Below are 14,523 nucleotides of genomic sequence, written 5' to 3'. Positions count from 1 at the left end.
AAGTGCTGTTATGACAATCCAAATATCTCACTATCTTTGCTCAAGTAAATGTTCAGCTACATAGGTTTTCAACTGCTGTATTGGGATGGAATTGAAGAATACCACTATTTCTCAAAATATCCACAGGGAAAACTAGTCATCTCTTTTTGGTGAAGCAATTGCACGTGATGTGTTTTTTACCAAGCTTTCATCTATTCAAAATAAAAAATAAGAAAAGTCATGCAAGCACTGAAAGAGAAACTGTGATTAGCATACAAAACTAGTCCCAGAGAGAGACAAAGATAAATCACTATTAGCAATTCAAAAATAAAACTTACCTGAGCAGGCCCACAAGCGATTCCAACAATATGCTTTGTGTCTAAACCTGGGAGAGCTGCAGGCTCTGGTTTAGTGATCCGTAAAGTGTCAAAGTGTTGACACTGATCATTGCTCCCCCAGCTATGCACTTCACTATCTTCAGTCAGTGCTAAACAATGCGTAGATCCAGCTGCCACATCTATCACTTTTTTTCCTGAAAAGTCAGCCAAGTATTGAAAACATAACTTAGATTACAATCATTAACAGAAAAATATTGGAAGTAAGGAGAATTGTGCTAATTACAGCTATACTTCAGTGTCAGCATGTTATGGATGCCAGTAGTAGTGTATTGGAAAAGTACAGCAAAAGCAAGGAGATACTTCAAATTTCTTAAGAAACAACTGAAATTTGGAAGTCCACGAGTTCAAAACAAACTCCTTCTATGTTGTACCCCTTCTACTAGGATAGTTTTTCAGGAAATGTTTATTAGAAGATCTCCCCATCTATACACCAAGACTGCAAAGTTTTATCATACTCATTAGTTTCAATTAGACCACACGCTGCATATGAACAACAGTTTTAGGAAAGTCAGTGAAACTAAAGAGGTTTCTTTCACATCCTCTCCTACAGAACTAGAGGTTTCTATCAAATTCAAAAAATAACTCTCCCTGTTACAAACCAGAGAAAAATACTTGTGTAACAATACAAAAAATACACATCTTATACAGGAATTCTTCTGTGAATCTAACTGAAGAAAAACAGCAAGACAAGTACAACATAAAGACAAACAGCATTTAAAGTAACATAGTGGCACTGAGCCTGTTGAAATTAAAGGCATAAAAGGCAGAAAAGATGGGAAATAGGCATTATTACCTTTTTCAGAGCCACTAGCCCAGCATAAAGTATGACAGCAGAGTACATGGTACTTTCACTCTTATAGTTTAGGTCATTAGTCTCCGGTTAAAGTTTGCATCAACAACAGAACACGTTCCACCTCTGATAATTACCTTTTAAGCTTTCCAGTAGTTTGGGATATCGAACATGTTCTTCTGTTCCATGCCCAAGCCTCTGATTGTCACCTTTACCCCAGGTGTAAACCTGGCCATCTTTGGTTAAAGCAATAGAAAACTGACTTCCACAGCGTACTTTCACAATGTCCAGGTCTTGGAGCTTTTCTATCAACTTGGGAGTCTTACAGCCATCACTGCCTCCTCTTCCTAGTTTTCCATAATCGCCATCACCCCAAGACCACACCTGGCCTTTAAAACAAGAGAAAGAAAATTAGAAATATGGCATAGCTTTTTCCTCTTAAAGAATTATCTGCCCTGATAAACAAGTTCTTAAAAACCTGAGATTCTATAATTAGCACAGTTTTCAAATTATACTTTAGGAGTATCAGTTACGAATTCAACAGCTCATGAAAATAAGAAGGATGAGAAAGATCTGAACAGATCTGAAAAATCAGATCTGAGATCTGAGAAAGATCTGAACAGATTCTTGATCTGAAGTCCTCACGTTGACAAAACTAGGCATAAAAACATAACTCGTGTCAAGTTCACCAATATGCAAAAAAGTCCTTCTGAAAAGCATATGCAGGAATTTGTTGCAAATCAAGTGGCTACAGTTAATAAGAACATGCAAAATATTCTTGTCCCACAGTGAATAGTCAAATTGTCTCTGAAAGCTGATTTCTTCACTTTCAGTTCTTGTCATTCAACCATTTCACAAAATGAAATGAAAAGCACCATTGTCTGTTATCACCATCCTTTGAAACACACTACTGAATCCAGGCCTTGAGTAGGAAACTTAGAAATTGTTAAGTCATTCTGCAATTGCATGTATCACATTTCAAGACCAGTAAACCTATACATATTCTGAATGAATATATTGAATATATATGTGTCTATATAAATTTGTACAGATTATATGTAAAACAGATAAATGCACATTGATGCGTCTCCCCAAAAAGAATTTCAGCTTAAAATTTTCAAATAATTTAAGCCACTGTAAACAAGCACACTATCTACTTAGACTGAAATAAAGCATATTTAGAAGGAAAGAAAAAGTTAAGCTTAAGTGTTTTATTTTGCTACTAACCATTTTCAGTAACTGCAAGAGTCTGAGCATCTCCACTTCCACATGATACATCAATAACTTTGAGACCTTTCAGCCCTGTGACCAGCATTGGGATGGTCTGGTCTTCACTGGAACCTTCAAAACAAAATAGTTCTCTGATTAGTAAAACCAAGAATGCTTGGTGGGTTCTTCTGTTTGCTTCTGTTTGGTTGGTTTTGAATGCTTTCTTATTTGAGCGGATGAGAAGATGGGGAGGGAATTATTTGTTCTCAGGTTTGAGTATCATGACTGAGCTTCCATATGATTTCTTAGATATTCAATACAGATTTAACCTACAAGATAGTTTTTGCTTCACAAGGAAGGGAATGGACAACAATGCAGATTTTTCTTCCCCATCCAGAATTCAGAGATTTAGTAGTTTTGATACAATCCTTCTCACAATGTAAGAAACCACACAGGCTTCTCAAATCAGTCATAGGTAGGTTGGATAAAAGATTGTTTGAGAGAAGCACTAACAATTATTTGACAAACAACTGATTTTAACATACCATGACCAAGCCTTCCATAGTTTCCTCGTCCCCATGTATACAGCTCTCCTTCAGCAGTAATGGCTGCACTGTAAGTGCTTCCACAGGCTATATGAACAACATGTTTCCCAGCTTGCTTTCCAGATAAAGCAGATATCAATTTCGGTTCCTCCAGAGGGCTATTGAAAGAGAAAGTCATATTTCACAAAAAGTAATCTGATGAGTAGATGAAGGTGGGCCAAATTTGGTAGAAAATAACTCATGCAATTCTACCTACAAATCTTATGAGCAGTCTGAGGAACCAAAATAGAGTTAAAAGCCAAAAATAAAGTTCAGATTGTTCAACAGCATATAAACCACTAAAGGGAATGTCTGAAAACTACTATATTAATTTCCAATTACACTAATGAAGTGTTTTCAAAAATAATTTAGCCTACTATAAAATTATTACCTTTAACTGCTATTTCTAAGCAAATAATTTTATGACAGTTCTAATCTTAGTGTAGTAATTCAATGCTTTACAGGGCATTCAACACTGGGGGAAAATATAACCACTAAAATATATTGATGTGCACTCTTACAGAATACTCCTTTTCAAAGGCAGCTCCTACACAAGAGGAGGACAGTAATGTTACTGTTCAATGTGGGGGGACACAAGAGGAATGATGTATGTAACACGACTGCCTTTGTAAAGACAATCAAACTCTGACATCTGAATTAATGCTCCTACAAGAAAAATGCATTGTGGATTTAAAAAGCCATGAATAAGAGGCCTGATAGTAGTATATTCACTACTACTTCCTCTACCTATAAGTACTTCAGAAAGTAGCACAAACACACAACTAAGAACATCAGAAGAAAATATGCAGAAAAAATTCACTTAATACCACATCTGCAAGTGAAATGCTTAACATAAATATGAAATATTTAGTAAATTACTAAACCAAATTATACAAACAAAATTGGACTAACAGTTATATTTTATATTTTATCTTGTTTTGTATAGTAACAAAGTCTTCGAGGCTACGAATCTCCATTTGTTTATCTGATGGGACTCTCTGAAGTATGTACATAAGGTGTTACATGTTTTGGCATTATGGCAAGCAATTCTTGACACACAAATTGCCATAATGACAAAACACATAACACCTTATGTACATAAGAATGGTCAGTTACTACACCAAAATTAACAGCTAATTTGCTTGCTGAAATGATCACAACTATACAACTGGAAGAGTATGCGAAACATAGTTATTAACAGTGTCTTTTACTTGACTGATTTGTCAGATAATGATTAAAAGAGTACACGCATACTTCAATAAATTATGATCAGAGAGCACTACACCTTCCACTCGTGGATTCATTATAGAGTAATACTTTTTACACGCACTTGTATACACAACCGAACAGTTCATACTGTGAATTCAGACCACTGGCAAAAAAACTCATGGTTTATTTATTACATACACTGTATCGCCATGGCCTAGTCTTCCACCGTCTCCACAACCCCAAGAGAAAACTTCACCATTTGCTGACAAAGCAAGATAGTGATGCCCATCAGAATGTGCTGCAATCTTCACAATATTTCTGGAAGCTAGACTCTGCACCAGCTGTGGTCCCTGTGAGCCAAACAAAAGTAATTAACTTATAACAATGTCTTATGTATTTCAGGGAACATTTTTCCCAAGGCTTTATCAAACCTGTCAAATCTAACAAATCAATGTAAGCTTAAGGGAAAAAAAGGGTCCAATTAGTACTTAAATCAGATAAAGACTATGCTCTGAAGTTTTTTTTCCCTATACTTACAAAGTCCTAACTATATATATGAAATTCTGTTTATCTTAGAGGTAATCTTAGTGACAAATATTTTTGTTTAAGATACTGCAGTTTGAGAATGGCGTTACGCTACTGAACTGAAAAACGTTTAATATCTGCCAATTTTTAGAGCTGTTTCCAAGGCCAGCATATCAGTGAAGGTAATTATCACTGTACTCTAATCCTCTAGCTTGACAGAATCTATGGAAATTAGATACATTTAATTAAACCAGTGGAAGAGATCAAAGCCTCTACTTCTGAAAATTCAAAACAGCAACAGAAGCTCAGAAAAATCAGCATGCCTTCACCTACTCTTCCAAGATCACAGAGTCACAGAATTATCCAGGTTGGAAAAGACCTAGAAGATCATCCAGTCCAACCATCACGAATACTTCCCAGCTAAATCATATTCATCAACACAACATCCAAATGTTTCTTAAACAATCCAATGGTCGGTGACTCCACCACCTCCCTGGGCAGTGCATTCCAGTGCCTTAAGTAAAATGTTTTAACAGCAGACCTATGGTATGTGATAATGTCTTAGAGAACACGTTTTTGAAAACAGACAGATAAAACTCACCAGTGTATCGCTGTTGTATGCTTGAGTATAAACTCGCCCATTCCTAGATAATATTAGAAAACGTTTCTCTGCACAGGCAATCTGCACAACACCAAGATTGGCAAGTCCTTCACACTGAATTGGACCACTCACATTAGCATAGTACTTCCAACCTATTAAACCCCAAGCAATGACCTCCTGTAAAGAACCCTAGAAAATAAAAAATTCTATAAGTATTCATTTTGAAACATGTAACTTAATTAAAAAGCATGTAGAAGATTATTATTATTTTTGTTTGCTGTCAGTAGTCAACGAAGCTTAACTATTAACAGGGTATCAGAAATAAAGACTTGCATGCATCTTAATCAGTTTAACCTGTAACATAATACACTATAAATATCCAAATCAAGAGAACAGAAATTTTCAACACAGGAAACTTAACATTAACTGTGGTTTGAGGTAACTGAATTTGTTGATTATTTCTATTGTTTTTGTCAAGCACCCAACATATACTAAGTCTGGTCTTGTGAACTTTCTCTGGTAAACAACGGGAACAGCTGAAAACACAGCTGAACTAGCCCTGATGTTGTGATAAGAAAGAATGGTTCCCAAACCACACAATTACATTCTTAGGCTGATTCAAAGAGTTCTGTATGCCATTAAAGATCTCAAAACAAATTTAGGCAACTCAAAGTTAGCATGTGAATATTAAAAAGGAAAACTGGACAATCTTTAGGGTTACTAACTTTGAAACTAAAAACTAGTTACAATCTTAGAAAATACATTAAATTTGATGCTGCAAACCTTATGAGACGTAGGAGAGCTACACTGTGGAGGCATACATGGAGTGGCAAGACGATCCAAGTGGGCCATGATCACAACAGCCGTTTGTCTTAGATCAATTGCTAGTTCATTGTCCTGTGGTAAAGTCAGATACCTAAGAAAACTTTCATTTGGGCTCAGAGGATAGGTCAGCAGCTAAAAAAGAAAAACAAGCAGTCGGAAGAAAATTTGAGTATTTCCATGCTGCTAAACATACAGATAGAGAACATGCTAGAGTATGTGCACAAGATAAACTGATTCAACTCTGCATATACTATTTCTTGAAGGGAAATCTCAAACACACAAGTTTAGAAAATACAGTGATAATTGTAGTAATAACTGAATAATACAGGACGTTGATAAAATGCAGTAAATAGTTCTATTACATCTACATTCTCAGTAATAACTGCTAATAGTTATAATTCAATTAGCTTCAAATAAAACTAAAAAACAATCCAAATATGCAGAAAAGATAACAGGCTAAGTCTGTAACTATATAATACAAAAGCATGAGCTCTAGAACACAATGTTTACCAGTAACTGTACTATGTAGTTCCTCCACCTATCTCAAGAAATGCAGAAGTACAAAGAAAGCCAAACACTAGTGAATGGTATACATATATGTATGTATGCACACATATTCACACACACACACACACGTCATCTGGAAAATGCTACTGCTAAAGTAAATCCAAACATTGTTTGGATAGTTTCGTTTGCAGTTAATTTAGTCAGCCAATAACGTTTGTCACTTACAGATAAACCAAGGGTAAGTACCTGAATCTCTTCCTCAGAATTGGGCACGTCTTTATTACACACTATACTCTGAAATCTTTGTAACAAAGGTAGAAGGGGTGCACTTGTTCCCTGTGCAGATCGCTCATTATCAGTTTCCCTTGTTCCATTATCCCAAAGCTGAAGCAACAACATAACTGCAGACAACATTTGACTGAAAGAGAAATTAAGTTTACATCTTTCATTAGTAAACATTTCTCAGGAAACCATTCTAGGTTAACAAGTTACTTTCTACATTTTTAGTTCAGTAATACGAGAAGTCACATCTTTCCATTTGAAAGAGAGACTACAATATCAAAAACTGATTTTGCAATCTAGCTAACTTAACTGGATTAGAGAAAATGTTCATATGCTTTGAGCCGCAATTACATAAAACCAAAGAAAACTGAAGACAGGCACTGCTCAAGGCATTCCATAAACAATGATGGCTAAATAATCAGAGTGCTCACACTACTCACCTTAGTGTGCCCCTCTGCACTGCCAGTTCTAGCAATATAGCAAGCGCCAGGTGCTGGTCTTGCAACGGAATGTTTCCTGGTCCTTTGGTACTGGGAGCTCCATGCACATCTCTGTTTAAAAATCAAACAATATAAATTACCTAACAAACAACTAGAAACAATAGATATTTCTTAAACAAAACCATCTCCCACACATCAAAAAACATTAAACTTACAGAATAATTTAAAACTGTTAATGAAAATAAATGTGGGACAGTGTTAGCTTTTCTTCCTAAGAAAGTTAGCTTTTCTTTTCCTTCTAGAGTGACACTAGAATTTAAATTGCCCCAGACTTCACCATCTATTCCTCGGTTCTCTTAAATATACAAAGAACAACACATTTTTCATAGGTGAAACACAAACATTCCTAATGATACTTACTATAAAGACATAGCTTCAGTATTCAAAAGAAATTTTTTTATAACAATTGTAAAACAGTACATTTAAGAGTCATCTTATAATAGGTAAAAGTAGGGGAGTGCTCTAAAAGGAGTATCTTTATTTCCCTCCCTATGCACACAAGTCTGCATTACACCACTATACTGGAAAGGCACAATTAAGTGTACACAAATGCTGTATTACCAAAAGCTTTCATTATATGGATACAGCTTACATTAATGATATAATATTTTTAGGGTGGGTGTTTACAGAGTGATTCAGAATACTCAAGTTTAGATTTTTCTTAAAAAGTTAAAAGAATTAAATCATGTTTAAAGAGCATCATTTCAACAATTTATGTACACTTAACATGCTTGGTGTAAAATCAGAAAACTTATCTTTTTATTTTTCCATAAAATATTCTGCTTACAACATCACTTGGTAGGAGATGCAAGTTTTCCATTAAACAGATACCTCAGCAATAATCAAAAAATAAACTTACCCAGTCACAACAGACCTTAGGAATTTAGTAGCTCTTTCCACCACTTCCAACCATACCGAAGATACTGTCCCTTCATCAAAAAGGGACGCCTCTGGAAGGGCTCGTAGTGCATCAAGTGATTCCTGTAACAGTTCACTGCACAGGTCTGCATCTTCACCTAAGGATCACAGGAACACTGGCTACAACTTCACAGAAGGTATAGAAATTTTTAATACAGAATTCTGTGGGGGGATTTTCTTGGTCTCAAGATACAAGTTACTTAGTAATATCTATATACCAGCTCTCAATTTTCACACAAACATTTTGACTGCTAGACTTCTGAAAAACAACCTGCTTCACAAAAAAACGCATTCAGAAAGGTGACAAGTCTTAAAACAGCCTGTCCCACTGTGCATCTGCTGAGGTATTCAGCAAAAGAACTAGCCTAGACAAAGATCCAAACTGCTGCAATCTGAACAAACAGCACAGACTGAGACAAACAGGTAAGTCAATGTGTCAATTCTCATGCGTCAAACTTCAGAGTGCCAGCCTTTGAAATATGACAGATGTTGACAAGTACGCAAACTAAATACAGTGTTCACACTACTCCTTCAAAATTATTTACTAAACTACTACTAGCCTGCAGTTATATTGCGATCTATCTTGTCTGAAGAATAAATCTAAACTTTCTGAAACCTGGCATTAATAACTTATTGTTTTCATGTAAACCAAATCTGTATTGCAAAGTCTAAATGCAACCCAGCACAATACAGCAGCCATATTGGCTTGGATGGCGATTCACTCAGGTGTCTCTGACCAACAGTACTGCTGGTTTTATAATACCTTACAAACATAAAATACAATTATGGAAGTCTTAGAGACGTGTTTGTACAGAGCTATACCCTTAATATGGACACATGATTCAATGCATCATCTGTCTTCTAATCAAAACCATGTACAATGTGCTACAGAGTAGACCTACCTGACCTCCATGCTCTACGGAGGAATGCAAATGCAAATGAAAGTGCTGCTCGAGATCCAACTCGTGCAAGTCCTTCAACACCTTTGCCTACAGGTCGTGGGCTAAGGGACAAATAAATACATATGCATTGTGTCTGTACAGATCATTTAACATATATTAGTAATAATTAAACAACGTATACACTTGACAGTTTTATAATTTATCTGTATACACACATATATGATCATAAAATTTTCATAAAGAATTGTAATTGCCTCTTGAGAATTAAGATCATCAACATCAAAACGTCAACAATCAAATCCCAACTAATTCAATCCCTGATGACAAAAAGCTTCATACACAATAAACAAGCCAGACTGACATCACTGCTATAAGTTTCTGGAGGTACTCAGAGTGAACTTATGATGGTTTACTAAAAATACACAGGTGTAAGATACTTCACACACTTATTGTTTATCCAGGCTGTTTATGCCACTGGTGTATTTGAACTGCATAAACTAGATTCATAGACTTTTTTTTTTTTTAAATGTGAACCTTCAATTGCAAATAATTTCATCAATTTTGTCACTGTCTTTCCACTCAAGTGAGCTATGTCCCACTTACCTCACATATCTCACTCTGTAGACTCTGTACTGGTTTGTGTACAGAAGAAATAGCTTGAATTTTTATTAACACCCAAGAAACTTAAAAACATTCCTACCAACTTTACTTGTCAATCAAATCATCATATTAATCAAGTAAACTTTTAATTCTGTACTGTTTTCTCCTAGGAAGACAATCCTTTTATTTTTATCTCACAAGACAATGAAAGTGAGTTGCTTAGAACTTCTTCCAAGAGAGAGAAATGTTCAACTGGCATTTTTAGCAGCCTGGTAATTTAAATACACCAGTGTTTTTCACCAGAACTGAAAAAAATTCTTCAGAGAACAGACTATTCAGTGAAAGGCATCACTGTCAGAACAGTCCCATAATAACTAGTCTACAATCCTACTTACTGTCTCCTTCAATTTTTGAAGCTACAGATAAGCTAACAAAAATTTCCTGTCTTGAATTGATCGCTCAGTCAGACAGCAGCCTAATTCAACAATTGACAAGCTTCTTTAATGCCTCACTTGACAGAATTTTTCTATTTTTAAGTCAAAAATCTATCTTGACATCGAAGGAAACCAGACAATTTATTATTCAGCTGGTTCTCTGGAAACATTTTCATTTAAATATCTGACTAAAACATTTCTTCAAGCTAACGAAAACTATGTTCAATTTTAATATATTTGCATTTTTAAATTTGTTAAATTGTTATGCACATAATTGAACAAAAATTAATAAAAAATAAATAATACAATTGGAGCTATGTAGCGTCTACCAGCATCATTCATGACATGGCCTCTCCATACATTCTAGCTGAATAGAACAAAAGAAATATATCAATGATTATAGCTCAAAGAGTAACAGCTACAGTATGAACTGACACTGCACTTCACAACATACTGTCACCAAATGGAAGAAAAATAGATTAAATAGATGGACCACTCAGTGAATAAGGAATTGGCTGGATGGTTGCACTCAGAGAGTTGTAGTCAATGGCTCAGTGTCCAAGTGGAGACTAGTGATGATCAGTGCTGGGACTGGTGTTATTTAACACCTTTGTAGATGACAAGGACAGTGGGTCTGAGTGCACTCTCAGCAAGTTTACAGACAAGCTGAGGGGTGCAGCTGACATGCTAGAGGAAAGGGATGCTATCCAGAGTGACCTGGACAGGCTTGAGAGGTGGGCCCATGCCAACCTCATGAAATTCAACAAGACCAAGTACAAAGTCCCACACCTTGGAAGGGCAAGGAATGGCCTGAGAGCAGCCCTCAGAAGAAGGATTTGGGGGTGACAGCTAAGGAAAGCCTCAACATGAACCAGCAGTGCACACCTGCAGCCCAGAAGCCCAACAGTATCCTGACCTACATCAAGAGGAGCGTGGCCAGAAGGTCAATGGAGGTGATTCTGTCCCTTTACTCTGCTCTCGTGAGTCCCCACCTGGAGTACTGTGTCCAGTTCTGGGGTCCACAACACAAGAAGGACACCAAACTGTTGGAGTGGGTACAGAGGAGGGCCACAGAGATGATCAGAGGGCTGAAGCACCTCCCTAAGAGGACAGGCTGAGAGAGTTGGGGGCCCTTCAGTCTGGAGGCTGAAGGCTCCAAGGGAACCTTATAGTGACTTTCCAGTACCTAAAGGCGGCCTCCAGGAAAACTGGGGAGGACATTTTTTTATAAAAGCATATAGTCACAGGATGTGGGGAAATGGCTTTAAACAGTAAGAAGGTAGACTCAGACTAAATATTAGGAAGAAATTCTTTACTGTGACGGTGGTGAGACACTGGAACATGCTGCCCAGAGAGGCTGTGGATGCCCCCTCAATGGAAGCATTCAAGGCCAGGCTGGATGGGGCTTTGAGCAGCCTGGTCTGGTGAAAATTGTCTCTGCCTATAGCAGGGGAGTTGGAACTAGATGACCTTAAAGGTGCCTTCCAATCCAAACCACTCTATGATTCTATGAATTACAATAAAAGCCCATCAACATCATAAGTAAACATCTGCCAAGGAAAAAAACTGTATGGTAGATAGTACCAGTTATCTTAAGAAATATAAACTTGTCCATGCGTGAGAACAACTTGTTACCTTTTCTTGTCCACAGTAGGCAGGGGGACACTATTGCTTTTCCACTTCACTTTGACGTTCTCCTGAAGAACTGTTCTATTCAATGCAATAAAATATCGTTCCAGGATAACAAGTCTCTGCTTTAGCCGCATAGCTGAAAGAGCTGTTGTGGCAGTTTGTGTGGCAAGGGTTTGCTGTTCCTTCACTAGTACATGTAGGCATTCTTTCAATTCATTCACATCTAGAAATCAGAGAAAGATAAGCATTCGTCTTTGTTACACACATTGCCAACAAACGTTGAGACAAATAAAAAAACATTAATTGACCAGAAGTCTGAATTGCAAAACCCAGTGAAATTCACTACTGCTATATTTAATGTGCAAATGCTAATTAATGGGTGTTTAGACAAAGGTTATCATCAAAACTGGTATTGTGTGAATACATCTGAACCTTTATATTTCATGCCTGAAATTAAAACATCACAGAAAATATTTACGCAACTGTTCCAAATAAACAAGCTACACAGCAAACTCTTATCAGCAGCAGGCCTCAGAGCTAGACTTCTAAGTATAAGCAATAACACGGCAAGTAAATAGGACGGCATACTTTCATTTTCCAATGATATACGTTATCTTAAGTTTCTCAGAAGTCATAGAACAACTCTCAGAGGCAATAGGGTCACTGCCAAGAAGTGTTTAATCTGAAACAAATTATGTGAGAAATTTAAAAGACACAAGTACCATCAGCAAACTGAAGATGTGGCCTATGCACCAGCAGCAGATAACTAATTCTTTGCTAACCAGAAAACCATTCAACAGTCTACAGTCCTAATGACGTAAAACAACGACAGCCCCAAAACACTGGAAAATCAGAATTAGGAAACAGTGTTTTGTTGTTGTTGTTTGGTTGACTTGTTTAGTTTTGTTTGGGTTGGGTTTTTTTGGTTGGTTGGTTTCTTTTCCATTCTCTGTAGATTTATTTCCTAGGATAAGGATCTTTCCTTCTCAAGAGAGGTTTTTCCTTCCCTCTATTGATCTGATCACCAATCAATGACACTCAAAAAAAAAAAAGGAAAACCAACAAACAATCAAACAAAAAAACTCCACATCTTTTGGAATAGCAATCCCCAAGCTATGGAAATTCACTAGTAGTAGTCTTTGGAGTTCAGAACTGTATCTAACAAGGATGAGGCTTTTTTTTCATATTTAACTCTAGAAAATACATCAAAATTTTGTCCCACTCTACAGTGTGTCTCCATATAACCAGGAGAGAATTCAAGTGGCCTCCTTTACCACTGTATCATATTGCACAGTTGCATAGAGCTTGTTGTCAGCCATCACCCCAGCCTGCTTTCAACACTGCTACTCACATTTCAGTATTTCATGTGTTAGATTCCTTCCCCCGAGGCAATCTACATTTTTCCATCTATGAGGAACAACTTTCTTTTTTCAGTAAGAACAGATGAAAAAGCATTTCTTGTAATCCAGACTTTAAAAACTAGACAATAGCAGCTATCATACACATTCATACTTCGATTCACTGAAGAATGTGACAAAAAAAGCCAAGCTGCCCTTAAAATTTATCCTATTAAATTTCCTGAAGAAGTCTACAGTACGGTTGACAGTCAAGAGACTGCACACAACTACTTCAGATCCCTATGCAAAGTAAGACAAAGCAAATGGCTGCTTAAAGCACATTTGCTTTGCTTGGTTTGGCTTTTGCAAGTCTTTTTAGCATTATGAAGCTTATTGGCAACTATTAATGGATTAACATGTTAGTTTGCAGCCTGAAGATCCAACATAATAAGGTCAATAACCACAATTTTGAAGGAAAAGTCTCAGTTGTGAAGTACTAGCATTACTCAGAAGCAAAATAAAAATTGCTACATGTTCTAAGGCTAATGCTGTTACCTAAAGTGTGCTTTAGCGTTTATCTTGTAACAGAACACGGTCAGTATCATGATCTCTCTACATAAGCCAGCAGAAAAGACAAACATTGCTTTTCTTCCCTTCCTAAATACGGCCCAGCAATCTCTTAATACCACTGGGACACAACAGTGAAATAGGAAACAACCAATGCTTTGTTTTACAGATTGACTTCTTTTTTTATATATTATTCCTTTTGGCAACCTATTTCAACCTGGGCAGGTTCACTGCCCAGACTGCATTCTCAAATATTCACAGGAATATTAAAGAAATAGTCAATGAAAATAATAGCACTTCCATTACTGCTTATGTCTGGGGAAGACAAAGTCTACGCTAAGTGCTACAGAAATCAAGTAGATCCCTGATTCAGTAGTCTATAAACAGAGCTATAGTACTTGTAAATGCTTGGGTGATCACAGCAAGAGGATTGCAGTGAAGAGATCTACGTCTATGTGAAGGATGGTGACAAGTGGTGTCCTCCAGGGGTTTGTATTGGAGTCAGCGTTCTTCAATAACATATACAGTGGGATTGAGTGTACTCTGGGCAAATTCGCTGACAATACCAAGCTGTGTGGTGCAGTTGACACAACAGAAGGAAGAGATGCCATCCAAAGAGACCTGGATAAGCTTGAAAAGTGGGCCCACATGAATCTGATGAGATTTAACAAGGCAGTCCAAGTGTAAGCTGCTACACTGGGGTCAGAACAATCCCAGATACGCA

General features: G+C 36.8%; 1 protein-coding gene across 5 annotated transcripts in view; it reads right to left on the bottom strand.

Moving 5' to 3' along the window:
• HERC2 (HECT and RLD domain containing E3 ubiquitin protein ligase 2) overlaps positions 1-14,523 on the bottom strand; it is a 95,716-nt gene that overhangs the window by 61,964 nt on the left and 19,229 nt on the right. For 4 of the 5 annotated variants that reach the window (XM_015851096.1, XM_015851125.1, XM_015851109.1 and 1 more), the window contains exons 5-16: positions 11,899-12,118; positions 9,230-9,330; positions 8,269-8,425; positions 7,350-7,460; positions 6,874-7,045; positions 6,079-6,252; positions 5,296-5,484; positions 4,368-4,519; positions 2,922-3,079; positions 2,395-2,508; positions 1,305-1,556; positions 318-511 (exon numbers count right to left, since the gene is read on the bottom strand). In XM_015851096.1, the coding sequence (XP_015706582.1) occupies positions 318-511; positions 1,305-1,556; positions 2,395-2,508; positions 2,922-3,079; positions 4,368-4,519; positions 5,296-5,484; positions 6,079-6,252; positions 6,874-7,045; positions 7,350-7,460; positions 8,269-8,425; positions 9,230-9,330; positions 11,899-12,118 (1,994 nt within the window). The remainder of the gene's footprint in view (positions 1-317; positions 512-1,304; positions 1,557-2,394; positions 2,509-2,921; positions 3,080-4,367; positions 4,520-5,295; positions 5,485-6,078; positions 6,253-6,873; positions 7,046-7,349; positions 7,461-8,268; positions 8,426-9,229; positions 9,331-11,898; positions 12,119-14,523) is intronic. The other variant, XM_015851117.1, reaches the window with a different exon arrangement.

Source organism: Coturnix japonica, chromosome 1 (genome assembly GCF_001577835.2).
Source record: "Coturnix japonica isolate 7356 chromosome 1, Coturnix japonica 2.1, whole genome shotgun sequence".
Taxonomy (NCBI): Eukaryota; Metazoa; Chordata; class Aves; order Galliformes; family Phasianidae; genus Coturnix; species Coturnix japonica.
The sequence above is the reverse complement of the archived record's forward strand: the minus strand, read 5'-3'. Positions and strand labels throughout refer to the sequence as shown.